This window comes from Larimichthys crocea, chromosome XV, assembly GCF_000972845.2.
Source record: "Larimichthys crocea isolate SSNF chromosome XV, L_crocea_2.0, whole genome shotgun sequence".
Taxonomy (NCBI): domain Eukaryota; kingdom Metazoa; phylum Chordata; class Actinopteri; family Sciaenidae; genus Larimichthys; species Larimichthys crocea.
This window is the reverse complement of record NC_040025.1, coordinates 12,470,031-12,484,788: the sequence shown is the minus strand read 5'-3', so window position 1 is coordinate 12,484,788 and position 14,758 is coordinate 12,470,031. Positions and strand designations below refer to the sequence as shown.

The following is a 14,758-nucleotide window of genomic DNA, read 5'->3' as shown; positions in this document are numbered from 1 at the left end:
CTTAAAAAAAAAAAAAAAGAGGGACAGCTATCATCCAGAACACTTATTATTCACACTTAGCAAATAGCTAAACGTCTGTTTTGACCGAATGTTCGTGAGGTGCTGTTGTGTTGAAACAAACCGCCGAGCAGCCGGAGAGGTGTAATTCATCTATGGCAACCAAACGATAGATCCGTAAGTCATCGGAAACCACCACGACTGGAAAGATCTGTTGCGTAGCCGCACATGTGAGGAAGGAGGAAAAATATTTCCATGCCCCTAAAATATAGCTCAGAGCTACGAGCCTGACAAGGAAAACGTTACTGAAATCCATAGGAGCTTTGTTCGGAGGGAGCAAGGAGTGAGACAGGAGAGGAGCCAAGAGGAGAGGAGTCAAGGAGAGAGGAGAGGAGACAAGAGGAGAGGAGTCAAGGAGACAGGAGAGGAGCCAAGAGGAGAGGAGTCAAGGAGAGAGGAGTCAAGGAGAGAGGAGAGGAAAAGAACCAAACACAGAGGAGTCAAGGAGAGAGGAGTCAAAAGGAGAGGAGGAGAACCAAACACAGAGGAGTCAAGGAGAGAGGAGGAGAGGAGTCAAGGAGAGAGGAGTCAAGGAGAGAGGAGAGGAGTCAAGAGGAGAGGAGGAGAACCAAACACAGAGGAGTCAAGGAGAGAGGAGTCAAGGAGAGAGGAGAGGAGACAAGAGGAGAGGAGACAAGAGGAGAGGAGTCAAGGAGAGAGGAGAGGGGACAAGAGGAGAGGAGTCAAGCAGAGAGGAGAACCAAACACAAGAGTCAAGGAGAGAGGAGAGGAGACACGAGGAGAGGAGTCAAGAGGAGAGGAGAAGAACCAAACACAGAGGAGTCAAGGAGAGAGGAGAGGAGTCAAGGAGAGAGGAGAAGAACCAAACACAGAGGAGTCAAGGAGAGAGGAGAGGAGTCAAGAGGAGAGGAGAAGAACCAAACACAGAGGAGTCAAGAGGAGAGTAGAAGAACCAAACACAGAGGAGTCAAGCAGAGAGGAGAGGAGAAGAGTCAGGGAGAGAGGAGTCAAGGAAAGAGAAGAGAGGAGTCAGAGAGAAAAGAAGAACCAAACAGAGAGGAGTTAAGGCTGGAGGACAAAACCAAGAAAGTGGAGAAGAGAAGAGAAGAGAAGAACCAAGGATGGAGGAGATGAGTTAAGGATGCAGAAGAAGAGAGTATTCAAGACAAGAGGAGAGGAGTCAAGAATAGAGGAGAAACCAGGAGAGGAGACAAGGATAGAGAAGATGCAACATGCATACAGGAAATGATTCAAAGATAAAGAAGAGGAGATGAGTCAAGGATAGAGGAGAAGAGAGGAACCAAGGATGGATAAGAGGAGAGCAAGAGGAGACAAGGGTAGAAGAGAAACAGTATGGACACAGGAGAAGGTTCAAGGATAAAGAAGAGGAGACAAGTCGAGTATAGAGGAGAGGAGAGGGAAAAAGAGAGTGGAAAGAAGGAGAGAGGAGACAAGGATAAAAGGAAAGAGGAGAGGAGCGTTGTGTGTTCAAAGATCCAGAGGAGACAGTTGGAAAAGTTGAGGCAGCTTGAGCTCTGGTTGAAACCACACAATGAAATGAATTAGAAGTCTAAACCATCAGAGAGATTAAGTGAGACCACCGTGCGGCTGACATAACCCTCTGTTTTCACGTTATTCCTCCTCCTATCTTCTCATTTCCTCTGACACACTTTCCTTTTCTTTCTGTTGCTGCTCCACAAACCAAAAACATTCTGTTATTACAGGAAGTGGCTACAGCTGCCACTTTCAGTCCCACGCCCTTCCCCGTCTTTCTACTAAATCTCTGTACTTGTCAAAACTTGACGGCCTTATCAGCCTTATCGCTCGCTTAAAAAAAAAAACTCACGGTGATGACCACATCGGGGATCTGAAGGGCTAATGGTAGATTACTCATGAGAGAAAACTAAGAGAGAGAAACTAAAGGAAGGAGTCACGGCTGGACTGATGAGCGGACCATGCAGTCGGGCACCCCAGCTGTGAAAACCTCCAACCACATGAGAAAGAGTAAAAGATTCCTGCGAGTCCCGTTACTCCACTTATTGAATTTTTACAACCTGGTGGACTGCCAGGCACTTGGCTCCACCAACACATTTCATGCCATTGTGCCTTGGTCCAGAAAAACAGAAGGGAGAGACAGACAGACAGAAAGACAGACAGACAGAAAGACAGACAGAGACGTAGAGAGAGCAAGACTCCCGGTTGAATCATCCTTCTCACCCACAGCTCTCTGCTTTTATGACCTCTGTCTGCTTTCAGGGAAGATGATGGCCTCTGTACTCTGAGTGTGTGTGGCAGATGATTGTGTACCACGGAGGATAGACACGTTTATCACGTAACCACATACGGGACGCACACACACACACACACACAGCCTGGCCTCCCTCTCTCCTGTATCAATGAAAGCCTGTAGTCTTGTGGTTACGTTTTGAAGTTGGAGAAGGAAGAGGAGGTGGTGGTGGTGGTGGTGGTGGGGGCGATGAGAGCTCACACCTTAACACAGAACAAAGGTGTTACAGTTCACTACTGTAAAGGGAAGTGGTGGGAATACAGCTGATAACGTACTGGATTCCATTTAAGTGGCTAAAACAAAAACGTGAATCATAGTTTAGTCTGTGCCGGAGAAAAAACAGCCCCGACCAGAGCTAAACGCTATAATGTTAATGTTAAAAAGAATCTGCGAGCGAGGGGCCGAGATGTTCTGGTTTCCGTTTGTGGTCTGAGAAGCATTCACAAATCACGTTTGAGCGGGTTTGGTTGCAGGTAAACAGTCCTCGCGGAGAGCGAAAGAGGTGGAATGCAACCGCGAAACCCCATCGGCTATCATCCAACGACCTTTCTTTATTGCATTCTCATGCAGATGTTTGTTCACAGAGATTAGCAGAAATATTTCTCTCATTCTTGTATGAAGTTCCTAATCAGACACAGCAAAGGAAGTCTTGGCACGGATAAATATATATCACTACACTGGAAGCCCAGAAACACTGGCTGTTTTTCCCCGGAGGCTAAATAAGCATCAGATGATTTCAGGTTTCAGTTATCAGCTCCGGCTTTTTTAAATGTCAAAGCATTAGCTATGTATGTTTTACACATATACAGTAGATTTGATGGACTTAAAGACAACGTTAAAACGTGTCTTTGTCAATAAAACTCTGAATTAAAACACATCGTTCTTCTGGAGCTGGTGAGGGAAGTCGCTAAGGAGTGAGCCAGATGTTTGTCTATTGCAGGCATAACCGTATCAGTAATATTAAATATTCAGGTCAATATTTGTGGAAGAAAGCAGCCTTCTGAATACCGTGTGAAAATCTGCGCACAAGCCACACAGAGAAGATTTATTTAAAGCTCTGCTCAAAAAGTCAGGATCCTTCTCACCTCCACTGAGAGACGTTTGTTAATCCTCATTAAGAGCAGCAGCAAAGTCACGAGATTTATCATTCCTGAGGGAACGCGTGAACGTTGAACATTTCCTCACCTCGTGTGGTATTTCTGAACAAAAGCCGATTGAGGGTTCGCTGTTGCAACATCCAGGTCTCGTAGTTCTCATAGTTCAGCATCCGATTTCACTCCCAGATATCGCCACCTCGACACGAGCAAAGGCGGTTAATACCGTTCATTATCTTGTCATGTCGTGCTTTCGTTACGTACCCTGAAGACATGACATGCTTTACATTCACTTTGTGAGAGAGAATAATATAAATGAAATAAAAAAGATGACGATGAAGATGATAGATCACAATAGATCGAAGATCTATAGAAGATCACTGTAACTTTTTTAAGAATTTCCCAGCTGACATTTACAGTTTTTCTTGTCTCTGTAGTGGATTTAAATATTTAAGGAGATGCACGTTGGCCTGCGTATCCTCATTGGTGCCACTAAACAAAGTCGAGTCCAGAACATTTTAATTACAGAACCCAAAATTACAAATTCGTCTGCAAAAGCTTCACAATCTTTTGACCGTTTGGATCATGTCACAGTGTGACTCCTTACGATACAGATGTGCCGTATTCTCTGTTCTGTTCGGGAAATGATACTGTCCCGCTGATTTACTCTGGAAATTCTGAATGAATTGAAACAAGTGCGTAAAAGAACAAAACAAAACAAAAAACAGAGTGACTGTCAGCGTTCCCAGAAAACCCAAAGCACAGCACCGCAACGGAGACAAATCAACCTGACTGAGGTTAGAGACGGGGCAGCATGATGGAAAAAAAAAAAAAAAAAAGAACACACAGACCTTTCCTATTTTCTACAAAAACAAAGACGCTGCCTTTAGCCTTACCTTACTCGCTGCATCTCCACAGGAGAAGCTGCTCTGAACTGACACCGCTGACAAACTACAAACCTGATCAGGCTTGCTGGAGGTAATTACTGAATGATTGATAATCACAGAATGAACGGGAAAAATTAAAAAAACACAGCAGATCGTGATGGAACGCAGAACATTAGTCCTGTGACACTAACTTAAGAAAGAGGCTTGAGGCTAACCCGTCGAGGAAACACAGAACTGAACATTCTCAGTAAAGTAGTATTTAGTTCAAGGCTGTAAAACTGATCGCTCACTGTAGAAATCTAACTTCAGATCAATATCAGGCCGTCGCCGATAAAGGTGTGTAAGATTTAGTGGCATCTAGTTGCAGGTTGTAACCAAGCGTTAACCTCCGCGGCTGAGAAATGAATTCAGGAAGTGCCAAAAAACTGCAGTTCCTCAAACGTCCACTTGAGGCTGGCTCCAGAAGTGTCTCCATAAGTCCCCATGTTAGACAGCAGAAATAAACATGTTTACAGCCTGGTACAAAAAACAGTTTTGGTCTCTGTAGCTAATTTCCCCGTTCATGACAACTGTACTGAGGGTGAATTTATATACAACTCACCTGTTCACATTATATTAAGGCTTAAAGTTATGCAGGGTTAAGAGCGTGGACGCTTTGATTGACAACTGCTCTTCCTGTGGCACATTGGTCTCTGTTTTGGTCTCTCAGCCTGCAGATTATGTGCATCAGTGTCAAGTAAAACATCTCGCAGGTAAATAAATATTTCGACCCTGTGGACGTGTGAAAACCAAAGGAAATTAGTTATGTGCAATATATTTAATTGGGGTATGATAACATGGGACTCCAAGTCATTACTGTAATTAAAATGATTATAATGTAATAAAATGTTCTGCCACATCCGACAGCTGACGGCGGTGCCTTTGCATCAGACGAGTCTGAAAATCCCGATCCTGATTTATCTGCAGATGAATAAGTCGGTGTGTTACCAAACTTGTGTGCCTAAGCTTTGCTGGCAGATTCGCCAAAGTGTTGCATAATTCCTGACTCTGATGCAGCAAAGAGGGAACTGAACAGACGTCTTCGCTGCGAGTCTGCTGTTTATCTTGTTACTGGACCTGTTTTCTACACAAAGTGGAGGGAAATCCCTGTGTTGATGTTATGAAGGAATTTCCAAAAACACTCTGGAGGTGACTAAAATCCAGTCACGGGCAGGATCACGCACTGAGTAAGAGAAAGAAAATTCAAATTCAAGTGATTGTGTTGGGATCTTTCTCTGAATTTAAGCAACACGTGTCAACAAAGAGGGATTTGCTCAGGAACAGGCGGCTGGAAGAGTAAAAACAAACACGGGGGACGAGCAACAACAGGAGAGAAAACCACAAGGTAATCTGTCACATTCACGAGATAGACGCTGGAAAAACATTAAATATAAGAAGGTATGTGATGGGTTTGACCACTAATGTGTTAGTACGCCGCATCATCATGGTCATTATTTCTAAAAGTGCTGAGGTGAGTTCGGAAGAAAACGAGTACCACGGCACTATCATTGATAAAAGGTTGACCTTCGACTCACAAGTCGAAAGCTCATCAGCGCTTTTATGTGAATGTTTTATTGAAACTGTTCGCACGTTTAAACAAAAACAGACAGCGGAGTTTAGTCAAAGTGTGCAGCACGACGCTCTGAACGACCTCAGCAGTCTGTACGTGACCAGGACCGACCACCAGGCCGGAGACGCAGGAAGATCCATCCATCATCTGTAACCTCTTATCCTCATCAGGTCCATCCCAGCGGATGGGATAAGTTCAGCGGATAAGTTCACGTCTTTGGACTGTGGGAGGAAGCCGGGGAGAACACGCAAACTCCATGTGAGGTGTACGCACACTTGTTTTGTGGCGTGTATTAATTGTTAATTTCCTGGTTGTTTGTTATTTATGTTTGTGTTGTTACTGCTCGGGGATTAAGAATAAAGATTACCTTGAACCTTGAAGTGATTAATAGACTAATCATTTAGTGAACTGACAAAGTAATCTAGATTTATTAGAACATACAGACTTGTTCTCATAATGAATCAGATTTGTTTGATTTTCTGTCTCACATTAATCATTCAGAGTTTCTTTGGCTTCACTTTCTAAGTGAAGTGTTTGTTATTTTTCACGTTTTATGGTCCAAACGGTTAAATTAAAAAAAGTCAAGTGATTCCAGGTCTGCAGACACTTTGAGTCATCAGTTTCGGTGGGGTGCTCGTGTTTTTCTTTCTTCCAACACACCTACAGTTACAAGAAATATTAATCATGGCCTCCACCCAGGACCTGTCGAACGCTGAACACCTGAGTCTGTGCACGTAACTCAAACGTCGAGTGTTCCTTCAACCGGGAGAAAAACAACAGAGGCTCCTTCTGCTTCTTACCGTGCCGCTAACCCGGACGTCGTAAAGCCGCGCCCACTCATCTTCATGGCTGTCCACCATCATCATGCTATCATCTTCGTCCAGGAGCCACTCCGCCTGCAGGTCAACCTTCACCTCCTCCCCCATGGAGTGCATCCCTACGGCGGGGAACAGCCCCTCTGCGGACACAGGAACCTCCACCGAACCGACCTGCGTGGGAGAGGAATGTAAGGAAACAACAGGTGAAGAGACGGAGACAAACACCGCGCTGTACAAACAGAAGATGATGTAACGTTGCGTTGCAGGATGTCGTTCAGATTACAAACGTTTACCTCTTTGCCGTTTTTGGTGAAAAAGACTGTTGTGAAACCTGCTTCTATATTTTCAGAGTGGATTCCACAGCCGATGCGGTCACCCTGAGCACACTTTGGTCCGAATTGTTGCCCCACAGGGTTTCCATTGTACAGCCTAGGAAGAGTGTAGAGACAAAAATGTTAATAAATGCTTTAATCGCTTTAACTCTTCTTGCTGGTGAAGGGACAGCGTGATCCTCACGTCTTCAAGGAAACTCAAAATCCACGTCTGAGTGAACCTAAAGTTGAATTTATGCTCGTACTCAGGAGTCTGTGGCGAAGCAACAAAGCCGGCACCACCGACTGTGTCGTTTGGCAGTTTATCCAACGATTCTCTCATCAATTCCAGAAAGCACGACTAATTACGCCACGTAACTTACGCAAGTTTGGCACGTGCAGTGCAGTCAGTAGTAAACAATGTTACACAGTCTGTTCAAACGCTCCAAAGTTTGGCTGCATTTTACCAAAACAGACGGCAACAGGGCGACTTGCAATCATTGCAAAGTGGAGATAACAGCGTCGGGAGGGAACACGACGAACATGCAGAAACATTTGCGCACACAACATGCGATATTTTTAAATGAATGTCGTGTTTTTGACACGACTGGAGATGAATCTCAACCTAGCAGCAGCCAGGCTATGACCACCTCTGCGGTTACTAGGCAGGTAACTGCGGTAAGTAACACACTGCCGACCATGTTAGCACGATGTGCTTCTTTGTAAAACATTTGTAAAACTAAACAAAGTTGATGCTGATCAAACTGTTTGTTCTCCTTTTTTTCCCAAAATGAGAATCGGTAAAGGAATCGGAATCAGAAAAATCCCATCCCTACGGACAGCATATAGAAAGAGACGTGACGTCACCCAGACGTGGATCATCAGCGGACCTGAGGCGGGTTGTTCAAACAAGCAATTTGTAACGACACCTACCTGTCAATCAAAGCGTCCTCGCTCTTAATCCTGCATAACTTTAAGCCTTAATATAATGTGAACAGGTGAGTTGTATATAAATTCACCCTCAGTACAGTTGTCATGAACGGGGAAATTAGCTACAGAGACCAAAACTGTTTTTTGTACCAGGCTGTAAACATGTTTATTTCTGCTGTCTAACATGGGGACTTATGGAGACTGACTCACTTCTGGAGCCAGCCTCAAGTGGACGTTTGAGGAACTGCAGTTAGCTTCCTGCTTGTATTTTCTCCTGCAACTTTTTCCAAACAGTCGAGTCATTTTCAAAACCAGCTCCTCGGTTCTGCTGCTTTATTTTTTTGGACTATTGGTCAGAAAAAAAACAAGCAATCCTGAGCTCTGAGAAATTTTCATTATTTTCAGCTATATTTCTTTTTGATTACATAAATCCACAAATGACGTTAGCTGAAGCCCTATAAACAATAATCAAGTGTGAAAGCTTCACAACCGTCAGGCCAAAAACAACATCTCTATGCGACCAGCGAGTTTTATGTCGGTGAAAAAATGCGAGTAAAGAAAGAGTAAAGAGCTCCGGAGAACGACACGGGGAATTACTGCTGCAGTTATGTGTGGATGCAGCATCAACAGGCCACAATCCATTTTCTCAAACCATGCAAGAAACCAACGCTGCACTGCCGAGTAGAAGACTGCGGTTTGACTTACTTGCCGTTGTCAGCGTGGTAAGCTACAGAGTATGGCAGCCAGCCAGGCTGGTGGTCCAGCCTGTAGAATTTAGGCACCAGGCCCACAGCAATGGTCCCCCTCACCCCCGTGTCCACTATTGTCACCTACAGAGAGACAGAGACAGAGAGAGACTGTAACTACAACTGTGGCACTGATGAGTTATTTTAAGAGACTGCCACACTTGGAGCAGGACTTCATAGTTTTTACTTACTCATCTGGGTTAAATGACCTAACCTCGGCCTTTCTGAGCCCTCAGTATGTCTCGCTAGTCTCAAACCCAGAATCTGACTCCCTGCACGGCTACACGACTGTCCAGAGTACAGATGTGCCGGTATCAAAGTTTCATATCGTGGTCAAATGCTTAATTTTCAGAGGGCATCATGAACGTTGCAGTCCATCACTATTCCGTCCTGTGAGGGTCCATTGCTGCTCCGGACAATCTTATAGACACGTGGGTTGGATCAAACTTGCACACTAAAACGGCAAATCCTGAAGTTCACCACATAAAAATATGACCTTTGGAAATGTGGCATGTATGATATCGTTAGTTTGGGCGTCTTAAGCATCCATGAAAATGCAAGTGAAGATAACTTTTTTTAAAAACAGCTCGTAGTGGCTGAAAGAAAATATCAGTTCGCGTGTTTTGAATTGTTTTCGAGGGGGAACTGAAGCTGCTACCTGCCGTCTTTTCAAATCCACCGGACCAGACTCCTTTTACAAAAACAGAAAGATTTCATTTCTATTTCAGGCGGCTTGAGGATTTATATCGGCCAAACTTTGTTGGGGATCATTGGAAATCTGAGAGACCAACCAAAGAGTTTTGATGACTCTGATTCTGCATGAAGTGTGTTTTGTGATGAGTTAAGAAGACAGTTCAGCTCATATTAGTTACTATTACTCAGAGTGAGTGAGAGCAGAGAGGTAAATGTCTGAGCCACCACGTCCAATCCAAACCCCGATGTGACCTGGACTGAAACTAATTCCTCAAACTTTTTAGATGCTTACCTGGTTGATGGATCAGAGACACGTGGAATTAAACCTGAAATCTAATTAATTCAGTAGCACAGCACCTCCTCTCATCTGATTTTGCTTTATTAACCTCACAGACAGATCAGAGCATCTATGAAAACATAAATCTGAGAATCAGACACACTGCGACTGTGTTAAGTTTGAAACAACCAGCCTGCTTTTTGTGTTACTCCACTTCATGATCGTTCATCTGCAGAGTGCAACTAAGCTGCAATACACAGTCAGATTACTGTGATATTTTTGGCCACAACAATAGTCGCATGAAAATGTTGCACCGACTGACTCTCTGGTCCAGAGCTCCGGTGGCAGCCCGGGGGAAAACGTCCAAAAGCTGGCTGAAAACGGAAAGCGTCAGCCAGCTGGCTGAGCCCGATCACAGTGGAAATAGGTGAAAGGTGACGCAGCCAGACACAGAGTAGAAGAATAGACCCATCGGGTCTAACTGCCTTTCTTTCCCTCCTTCCCCACCTACCTCCCTCCCGCATTATCTACCTCCCTCTCCAGCCCGGACCCCCCCAATCGCTGCCATAACGAAAATTCCAGGTCTTGAATTCCAGCCTTGTTAAAGAGCTAAGTTCTTGGCCTTGGCACGTTACCACATCCACACTTGAACTGTTTAAATATCATCTGCGTCTATATGATCAGACTAAAAGTCAAAACAGAGCACGGTATGGCATGCGGGGATGTGGAATCTGCTCAGCGACGAGCCGCTTAGTTATGTCGATGTGAAATATTCTCATAAATCTTATTACAACAAGCGGAATGCTTGTCGAAGACGGACGAAGACAAAGTGGAGAAGATTGCAGCAGCGCCGGCGGTGACAGGACGCGGAGGAACACTGAGGATAGCAGTGACGCATATGTCGACACGGGTCTGACCTTTGTCAGAATAAACGTTCCCAACTTTTTTGAGATATCTGGGAAAGTGACAGCATGTGCGTCACAGAGCGGAGGATGAAGTAGCGTAAAACTCGGGGGTAATGAGCATACACTAAAATCCATCCATCCAAATTAAATGTCAGGGAGATCCATCAGGCTCTGGATGTTACTCTCATTTAACACATAAACATTGTTATCTATAAACTTTTCTTGCTATGGAAGAGAGAGAGACATGTGGAGGTCGTATGAGAGAGTTTGACATCACATTTCAAAGAAATGTCACATCTGGCCTGAATCTGGGAACGACTCACAGCCATGACAACAAATGTCCAAGCACATTTTTCAGCCTGTTTCAAATCCGACTGAAGCGAATATGAAATGTTTCAACATATGTCATCTTAAAAAAAAAAAAAAAGGAAAAATCTGATAAGTATAGGGAAGAAGTAAATAATTTAGGGGAGACCTTGCTGTAACTACTAGACTCCGACGCCACGCGCGGTCCTGTCTGGCTCTATTTGCAGCTCAGCAGAATGACGTCGGCTCACGGGATAACGTATAGCCTTGATTTTTTTTTTTTTTTTCTTTCCCTCCTGAAGGCTTAAAAACAAAAATCCAGACGAGGAAGTACGCCTGCTTCACCTGCCGTCTCTGGATCACACGTCACAAGGCCCGCTCTGACGTAAAACCGTGCACAGGCAAGCCGGCTCATAAATAACACACTGCAGACCTCTGCACGTAAAATTTATGGCTGAACTCTTGCAACTTTCCTGTGCTAAATCACAGAGATACTTTTCCTTCCTCCTCCTCCTCCTCCTCCTCCTCCTCCTCACGCGCTTCTGTATGTATGAAAACGATTAAGCTCCGACACCTCGGCTGTGCTAAACGTCCGAGAGTTTCTCCTGCTGTAAAGTCGGCTGTGTGTTGGACTAATCTTTGTGCTCAGAGATACCACCTAACCAACACCCTATTCCTCATTCCAATGCATCGAGGACATTTTTGAGGTAGTGGTTTTTGCACTGTTGAACCGGGACTGTAGGGGGGCACGCAGAATTTAATATGAAGTTGAGAAAATTGTCAGCAGTGAGATTCCAGGGGATAAAATTGCCGTCTGGATGGTAAAGCAATCTTGGGCACACACAGGGACGATGGTATGTGGTAAGCCTATCATATTGTGAATAATCCCCCCCCCACACACACCCAACACTACAAAATGAATGATTGTGCAAAGGGCCAACAGTCTGCTTGTTTTCTAATGATTACCATATATCCACAAAAAAAAAAAAAAGAGGAGATGGACAGCAACACAGTTAATGTTGCACAATAAGAAAATCTTGGAGAGCTAACAGTTACAATAACATGTCAGAGGCTGACTTACAGCATCACAATCCACCAGCCTTACCTCAAAGTAGCAGTTTCCCTTTGATAAAGGATGGCCAGCCACATAGCAACCCACCTCTTCAGAGTTCCCTTGGTAACTACAGAGAAGAAATTACAGGTTAACAATGGGGCGACTTCTGCGAGGTCGGACTGCTGTATGCACAATCACAAACACGGCTCCAAGAACGGCCGTCACAGTCACGCTGCACCGACACGTGACAAAGATTATCAACGATTATAAGACAGTGATGTGAGATATCTATCGCACGGGATTTATTGGCTATAAGACACGATGATCACCAGCTTTACATAAGCATGTACAGGAAGGAGAAACTGAACATGTGCACGGACAAATATTGATTTGTATCACCACTGTAATGTGTTGAATATCTGACATCGTATAAAGCAGCTGATTTAAAAAGGCAAACATCTTTAGAATAGAGAATTACACTCACAAGTTATTACTATAGATTAAAGGTTTAGGCTGCATTCAAACCAAAACTGGCCGAAGGCAGCAACCTGCGATGGAGAAGTTCAGCCAGATCCAACTTATGGAGAAACAAAAAACGTAGCCTGACGTCACACTGAGGCCGCCAAAATGAAACGCTCGGATCATCTCGGTCAAACCTCCACAGATCTAAAACTCTCTCTATCTAAGCTTCTAAATCTGAGTCTGACTGAAATTTACGCTGCGAAATAGAGACACGAAGAAGTTTCATTTGTTTTGTGTTGTGAGAGAGAGAGAGACGGGTGTGGTTGAGAGACGTAGAAAGTAAATGAGAGCGAGCGAGCGCCGGCGTCAATAAAGCCGGTTAATCAGCAAAATAAAAAGTTATTTCCCGATTGCTTCATTGTTTCTCTCACCCCCCCCACACACACACACACACACACATCATGTTTTAATGTGGCCTTACTGTAAAACAAAAAAAACTTTCAAACTAAAATTAAATTAGAGAAACTCAGCGGGGACAGTTGAGATGTTTTGGAAAATACTGCCTGGGCACTGACCTTGAAACAAGCCTGACAGTGACATTTCTTTTTTTACTGAAAGAATTAAGACCTGTTTGGGTTTAATATCTGTTGTGAGTCAGTGATTTTCACCCCCCACCCTCTCCCCAAATACAAACATTACAAGTTTGGAGAAAACAGGGGAGACAGAATATAATAAAACTAGTACCTTCTTCCCTCCTAGCTAGGAATGCATTGGTCTGATCCGTCATATCGTATTAACGCAGATACTGACCACGCTAAGACTTCATAAAGAGACAAACAAACACAACACACAACTGTTACACCCAGTCCAACAAAGCCACGCGATCACATCAGTCGGCCCCGCCGAGGCTGACCTGAGAGTGTCTCCGTCCTTCTGTAGCCTCATGTATCGTTCCTGCGCCGGCCGTCCATCCCCGATATCTCTGATCCGACGCCTCAGGTTCAGGAGGCATCTGTGGTGTAGTACGTTGATGTCATCCATCTGAATGAGGAGAATGGGACAGTGTCGGAGGAAAAAAAATTGGCACTTAAAGCCATAAAGTTCAGCAGGTTGTGCAATGAGAGAAAAAAGCAAACACAGCGAGGAGGAAGCTGAATCACGGCGTCGTTACTGTGTACCGACTACACGGCTCCGCTCATGCATGTGTCCGGATGCTTTTATGTGGAAGCGCCTGTTTTTATTTATCTTGTCACACCAACATGTGGCCACGGTTCAAAATTAGGGTTGCAAAATTTGTTGTTGGAAACTTTCCAAGGAATTTATGGGAATAAACAAGAATAAACCAGGAATTCACAAAGTTTGGCCCTGACGATGCTGGCTTACCCCTGATTACTAAATCATCCCAGTTAATTTCCATTTCCAAAATGCCTATGGAAAATCTCCGATTTGGAAGATTTAATTCTTTCCATGGGAAGTTAGGCTGAAAATTTACCGGAAATCTTTCCATCCCTTTGCAACTCTAAAATATTTCATCGCTTTCACATTAGGGAAATTCTCACTGATGGTTTAATCCCACGCTTTGTCGCTACATTTACATTTTTTGCTTTTATCCAAAGCGACAAGGACACGTTAGTGCAGCATTAAGTAGAACTCGTTCTAGGACAGATTTATCATTTCCAGGTGTTGGTAGTGTTGGAGAGGAGGTCCTCTCTGAAGAGCTGGAGGTTTGTGAAGGTAGAGAGGAACTGGTAGGACGTTCCACCAACGGGGAACGACAAACAAGAAAAGTTCGGATCGCCCTGAGCGAACGGGTGGCAGAGCCAGGCGTCGTTCATCGTCTGCATGAGGGGGTTTAAGTTAGACTTCAGAGGATTTGTGGGACACTGACTGCTCTTGTAGCTGTATCCTTAGGTCACTTCACAGCTTGAAGATGTTGACTTCACGGTGTCATAAAACACAAGACGCAGAAACAAGGACTTCAAAGAGAGGCGTCACGTTGAACGTCAGAGGAACTACAGTCTACATCAAAGAGCCCGTCTTCTGTACGCTTATTCAATTTAATAAATGGGTCTTTTAGTAACGCAAATCATTCACACATGTAGGTCCGAGACTAACATTTATTTTCTACAACACCGGTTCTCAAACTGCCACCTTGAGTGACGACTCTCTGAAACATCTTTTACCCACCATCACCATCTTTGAGTGAGAAGGCTGTGATGTTTTGTTCGATATCATCTTGTTCCATGGTCGCGTCATGGTCATGCAGACAGTGCGTAGCGTGCAGACATCCACGATTAGTTACGGGCTGAAATATGACAGGGAGGTAAAACGAATGGTCGGTAAAACACCGCAATCTGAACA

General features: G+C 44.3%; 1 protein-coding gene across 1 annotated transcript in view; it reads right to left on the bottom strand.

The window, feature by feature from the left end:
- The window catches only part of spryd3 (SPRY domain containing 3), a 56,353-nt gene that overhangs the window by 39,956 nt on the left and 1,639 nt on the right, over positions 1-14,758 (bottom strand). The window contains exons 2-6 of the mRNA XM_027288332.1: positions 13,311-13,438; positions 11,987-12,062; positions 8,660-8,784; positions 7,007-7,142; positions 6,696-6,884 (exon numbers count right to left, since the gene is read on the bottom strand). Coding sequence (XP_027144133.1) covers positions 6,696-6,884; positions 7,007-7,142; positions 8,660-8,784; positions 11,987-12,062; positions 13,311-13,438 — 654 coding nt within the window. The remainder of the gene's footprint in view (positions 1-6,695; positions 6,885-7,006; positions 7,143-8,659; positions 8,785-11,986; positions 12,063-13,310; positions 13,439-14,758) is intronic.